Below are 6,569 nucleotides of genomic sequence, written 5' to 3' on the forward strand. Positions count from 1 at the left end.
CCTGTGGAAGTGGCGCTCTCCGTGGTGCTGAACTCCTGGCTGAGTGGCACGACGGTCCACGGTTTGTACTTTGAATTACTCACGAGAACGACCCAGGGTCTTCAGTAAGGGCTTCATTTTTTATTAAAAAAAAGTCTGGAAGCACAACGGAAAGCGGAACAACTCTCAGCATTGAGCCTATCCATTTGATTTCCACACTAGTTATAAGATTACAGCGTATATTGACATGCCTGAGCATTTTGAACTGAACCGTCTTCTCGTGGGTAAGCAAGCAAATGAAGGAAATGATAGGAATAATAGGAAATTAGTGGGCCCAATTGACTGTTACTATGTTTCCAGGTGGTCTCAATGGGTTACATTGATCTTACATAATGCCACAAATCCCTAATTTCTACTGAAACTGAAATCCCTTCGCCATTCCAGTTGCTCATGTTGGTTTACCAATTTTGATAGTTGGTTAATTGTTTTTTAAAAGTTATGTATTAAGCGGAAATACCAATCATTTTCTGAATGCAGCTTCTGCGGTGTGAGGATTTTCTGTTTTACGTAACTGTACACAGAATATGTCTGAGTTTTAGACTCTTGTTTGTTTGACAAATCAAGACATTTGTGTCAAACATTGGAAAAAAAAAACCTCTGACAGATGAATCAATAATGGGAAGTCTCCAGTCTATAGTTTAGTGGCCATTTCAGTTCACATTCAGTTCAGACTTAAGTGATCAAATCCCATCAAGGTCAGCAGAGGTCAATGTGTCTCTGTCCATCATGTACGTGAAAAGGTCACCTCCAGCTCTGTCATATTTACTCTAGTCTGTTTTCCTATTCCATCCAGGAACGTAAAAGGTTTTTTAGCCCCTTACATCTTTTTCAGTCAAGTTGAGCTCACGGCTTCGGCTTCACTGTTCAATCAACGAATAGCATTATTATCTCTTATCTTTGCTCCTGCACTGCCCTGGAAGAGATGTGAGGGGAAGCATCTCAAAATAACTGATGCCACGGAGTGTTTACTGTGAAAAGTCACGCACACCTTGACATTTGGTCAGAACAAAAAAAGAAAAAAAAAAAGAGAGAAAGTAATAAAGTGAAATTGCTGCTGTTCTCCTGGTTAATGGAAAAGGTGAAAAGCACAGAGTAGTTTTGTGGTGCCGAAACAATGTTGCTGGTGAGGTCAAAGTTGCAGTAATTAGATGTGATCCCTACCAGGCAGCGCGGCTATGATTGAACTGTTTTATCACTATCCTTTTTTAATCTATGCCAAGGGTGAACATTTGGATTGAGTAGACCTGCAGTGAGTTTATAGTTGTGGGAGGGGGAGTCCTACACTATCTCCCAGTCCTAAGGGCTGTATGGCAATGTAACAGTAAACCTGGAGAGCACTGATATTTATCATGGGTTTAATGACAACTGCTCTTGTCTCGAGGCCGCTACGTGTGTTGCATTCTTAAAACTTCAACAGTCAACTTGTAACGTCATTCACTTCTCTGAATGTAATAGTACGAGAGAAGAGTCGGCTCTTCACATAATGTCCAATATCCATTTTTCTAGAAACTGAAACGAGGGATGTTGGACAGGCAAAAATAAATATAGTATGTTAGAGATAGCTAATCAGGGATGAACCCTAATAGTCGACCAAACCGTTACTCGATGAGAAGAGCCTTAGTGGTTTTCATTGGTCGGTTAGTTGCAGAAAGTAGTGCATTTATTAGGTATATGTTTTCAGCTGTGGATTAATACAAATTAGCTGTTCTAGTGAGTATTTATGGCGTTTGAAGGAATATGTTAGTTATCGCAACAATGTGTCTCATTTATGTGTTTTTAATAGTTTTTCAACAACATTAAAGGTCTGTGGCAAAGACGAATATTCTACATCAAGCTTTGGCTTCTAATAGGATCAATTCGTTGTTTTGGTCTTGTGATTCAATTTGTTGAGAGTAAAACAAGACTATGACAATAAAACAGTAGCAATAAACTGCGTCTCTTCATAAGCAATAATAAAATTGTCCAGTAGAATATCCAGCATCTCTAAAGCTCAGTAATGAGACCTTAAACTTCCTATTTGTCTCTATCGTTTCCCGGGGAACTGGTCCCAGCCAAGAAACAGAGTAAACAACAAATCCTAATTGGTAGTTGTTTCCCTGTTTCCAGTCTTTGTGCTAAGCTGGTCTAACAGCCCGTTTGCAGTAGCTTTTTTCTTTGTATATATAATAGACAAATGGAATGTTATCAATCTTAACTCTTTGCAATATTTACTCTTTACATATTTCCGTATATTTCCCTGAATAATGAACAATTCCCTTTTAAAGTGCAAAGTAAAATGTTAGAATCTGTCCAGTCATTATACTTCTATATCAGTTGGGTGGACAGTTGTCATTTCCATCTCATGCATAACATGAGGAGGGTATTTTGGCCCTTTCAGGTCTGTGACAAGTCCAATAAATCTTAGGCTCTCTCTCTAGGTCAAGTATTCCATCACTGTGCCAAAACAGGTGGGCCATATTCTTGGCGAGACGTGTCTCCCTCCTGTCCACTGAGCAGTCTGTCCTCTATAGGCTGCGTCCTTGTCCGTGTCACTCCGCACCGGGACTGATGTGATCTGACTGACAATAGCGGTCTGTCTGCCAGGTGCTATCTTATAATCCTGCTTTACAGGAGTCACTCCTACTTATTAAAAGATGCACTAACACTGAGGGGGAAATGTAACGAGAAGAGCCAAAAACAGGGTGTATCGTTTGCTGAGGATTGTATAAAACCAGCATGAGTCACTGTTCACCATTTTTATTTGAGTTGTTTGGCAAACACTGAACAGATAACCAAATGTTTAAATGTTTTTCATGTCTTCTTGTACATAAAGGTGGGCTCCTATAAGATATGTATTCAGCTTAATATCTGTAGGAAAAAGTAGATAAACCAAAACCTTTTTGACCTTTTTAAAAAAAAAAAAAGAAGGAAAAAAAATGTGATACACAATCTATAAGTGCATCATTACAGGCTAGATTAGATCATACAGGGAAGTTACTTCAACAGACACATATTTTTTAATGGCAAGGATGTTTAAAAACAAGTTTTCAGTGTTCATAATTGCCATTATGTTGTACATTATTTTAATGTCTTTGATAATTACGGTGTCATTAAGTATATAACAATGTAAGTGTTTTCATCTTTCCACCATTTGCACCAGCAGTAATTGCTGGCAATTAATGTCGACTGGCTTTTGTCTTTTGCTCTGCTTGTGGGTATGTACACATTCTTTATTTATCAAACCTCCTATCTTGTTGCTCTCTACCAAGACAAAATGGTGAAAAATGAAATCAAATAGGGGCAGTCTGAAGAATCTGGATCGAGCTTAAAAACATATTCACTTTCGATAGGAAAAGAAAAGAATAACATTGCTTCGTTTTAGCCAATGAAGACTGTAAATGCTTTATGTTCTTGTTGCTGTTACAGATAGTTTGATATTCCTCAAGAAAAATACTGTTTAAGATAACATTATGCACTTTGCCATCAACATATAATCACACAATAAAGTCAGACCTGTAACCACATGAGTAAAGAACCATACCCCGTCACATTTTATAAATCATAATTACACTGGAGAAAGCTGAGAGGCCTCAGTCTCCAGATACTAACAGACTCTCAAAAACATTACAGACAATATGTTACAAGCTTACGGCAGCAGACTGTAATAGAGTGTACACTTTATGTATCATATGTACAAAATGTTCTTTTAGAGGTGATGTGATAAAACCACAAACCACCATAGCAATCAAATAAATCTACAAAACGGATCTACACCTAGTACCGAACACGTTGAAGAGATAATTGTTACTTTCTGTCTGGCTGTTTCTGTCCTTTGAGGATACTCTTGACAAAAAAAATGTTAGGGGCTTTTAAATGTTTTATGAATCATATTCCATACAGTGTGTCTATGAGATGTGTTAGTTGTCCATTGTGACATATTGTAGATCAACACTTTTAGATCAACACTTAGTTTCCCTTAGTTTATTGGCAGGACAAATCAAAGCACAGTTATACAGGGAATGATCTTTATCCTCAAAACGCTGTCCAGCACATTGGCAGTTCATTCAGTCAAATGTGCACCGATTTCACACATTCAAAGAGGTGAATTTATTCACGTTTATCAGATCACAGGGGCGACTCCAAAACACGAGTGTTTCTGATTCTCGAAGTCACCAAATTGCCCCCACGAGGCAAACGAGTTGATATCTCCGCAACAGCTCCAGCAGGTCTGTTTTCAACACAGCAACAGTCAACATCAGATATAATCCACTGTTGTCTATGATTTCAGTGCTGTTACCGTGCTGTGTTGCTCATTTCCATTTAAAAAACAAAAAGAGTGTCACACTTTGGCAAATGTCCAAATTAAAACGAGTTGAGATGAGAGTGTTGATCCATCGTCCTCAGATCCTATAAAAGCTTGAAACCGGTGACAGTATTGGTGTCAAAGCGAAGGCAAGTGCGAGGAGCATACTGGAGGAGTGTAAGCCGGTGAGTTCAGCTGCTGAGCTTCTAGCGATGGCATTTGAGCCACTGGACTCCTCCAGTTGATCCTAAGGGGAAAAGACCACATTATTAGAGTTACATTGTGTACAAAGTGTGGGCTTCACCATGAATCTTACAATTCAATGATCACACTATGTGTAGCTTGTATAATTACAAGATTTCTATATAGATGGCCTTGAAAGTCCGGCCAGAAATATTATTTATTTACATTGCAGCCACATTGGATTATAGAACAACTAACTAGAGCCCTGTATAATGGCAGGGTCAATAATATCACAACATACTGCATTTGTTAGTGCATTTCTATCTACCATTTTCTATGTGCATTTTCAGTTTGTGCGTTAACATGTTTTTACACATGGCTGAGGTAGAAGAGTTTCTATAGTGATTTAAAAACAAAATGTGATAAAGTGCATGTACATTAAACGTCCACTGAAGCTTCCACTAAAGAGACTAACAATAGCGGCAGATGAAAGCATCAGATATGTGTGAACCGAGGAGGACATAAATGCCATATTGTCATTGTGTTTTTCCACATTGTTTTCCACCATTTCAGGTTTGACTGGCGCTTTTAATCAGCTTGTTGTGCCCTCTTCTTCTGCGCTGGTTTAATGGCACCTGACTGGAGAATTAACTCCACTTGGAAAATGCACTCATTTGCATTTTCTTTCGGCTGTTTTCTGGCAGTTTGGTTAAAATGTGAGCTACATTTGGATGGAACCTCAACAAGTGATACACAGATTGCTGCTGCTGTATTTGTATTTGATGTTATAGTACAGAAATACTATAAAGATACTGTATGTTTGCAGTGTTGCCATAATGCTGTCACAGACTGCGAGTGAGCCATGACCAGAGAACATTTACAAATGTATTTTTTAACGGTAACATTTTTAACTCTATACATTTTGTGTTCTTTAATCAAATTTAGGGGTTCCATAGAAACATATTTGGTATTATGTTATATATATAATATCTTTATAAGCCTCACAAAACCACTATTGTTATTGATCTAATAGTAACCTTGAGTGGAATGCAGAGAATAAAACAATTCTTACCAGACATTGAGAAGTATCCACTGTTTGATTTGACACCAGTTTTTGGGCCTGGAAGGAAGAAAATAAGAAAGGAAACAAGCATTAACTTTGATTGTTGTTTTTTTGTTGTTTGTCTGTCTTTCAAGATCACAGACTGGCTGATGCAAAACTGTTTTGAAATATAAATCAGACTGCTTCTTTGACATTCAGCCAGTCTCAGTGTAGTCAAATAAAGAAAATGTCTTGGCCTTAAAGTTGAATTGTGGCTACAGGCATAGTTTTACAGTAAAACAAGGTCAAGCTAAATCATTACTGCATCAAACCAAACTCCCACTGCCACAACTGTACAGCAAAACACACAATACGATTTATGATAATACTTTTAGTGCCCACAAATTCCCATAGTTTAGACCTTCGTGGACCTCTTTGTATAATTATCCTCCTCGAGCAAGATGTGTGTGAGTCAAGTGTTTGTGTTTGTCTGTGTGTGCCTGTTTGTGCCAGCTCAAGGTTATGACAGTTTAATACATTAAAACTTTTCTCAGACTGTTCCAAACCTTTTCAGCCACACATAAATATACCCACACACATTTGCACACACACACAAACAAACAAACAAATAAATACACACTCACAGATACAGAGATGGAGTACAGAAAATGATAAAGTGGCTCTATAGTGGTTTGGGAACATCATAAACACTCCACGCGTTGGTTCTTAAGTAGAGAGAATTCTATGAACTTGGATTCTGGAGAAGAATGATTAATTGCTCTATAGGAGGTCTTTCCTCTTGGAGGATGTTTTTGCTAGTGATAAATCATATTATCGCTATTAAAAGCCAATATGATAGATTGTCTCCCTTTAAAGTATGTGATATCATCTCATATAAAAATATAGCACTATAGTATTTGTCTTAGAAGAATAGCAAAGGTCTGGTTGCTGAAGCCAAAATGTCCCAGAGGAGAGCTGGAGTACATATAAGCACATTTAAACGAAACATACAATTTATGATGT

At 37.9% G+C, this 6,569-nt stretch overlaps 1 protein-coding gene across 1 annotated transcript in view; it reads right to left on the reverse strand.

The window, feature by feature from the left end:
• Window positions 1-4,308: 4,308 nt before the first annotated feature.
• Window positions 4,309-6,569, reverse strand: part of gfra1b (gdnf family receptor alpha 1b) — a 21,843-nt gene continuing 19,582 nt past the window's right edge. Inside the window, exons 9-10 of the mRNA XM_035667127.1 lie at window positions 5,577-5,624; window positions 4,309-4,568 (exon numbers count right to left, since the gene is read on the reverse strand). Of these exons, the coding sequence (XP_035523020.1) occupies window positions 4,419-4,568; window positions 5,577-5,624 (198 nt within the window). The 3' untranslated portion in view covers window positions 4,309-4,418. The remainder of the gene's footprint in view (window positions 4,569-5,576; window positions 5,625-6,569) is intronic.

The sequence above is a fragment of the Morone saxatilis genome, unplaced genomic scaffold (genome assembly GCF_004916995.1).
Source record: "Morone saxatilis isolate NCDOM2014 unplaced genomic scaffold, NCSU_SB_2.0 Contig1, whole genome shotgun sequence".
Classification (NCBI taxonomy): Eukaryota; Metazoa; Chordata; class Actinopteri; family Moronidae; genus Morone; species Morone saxatilis.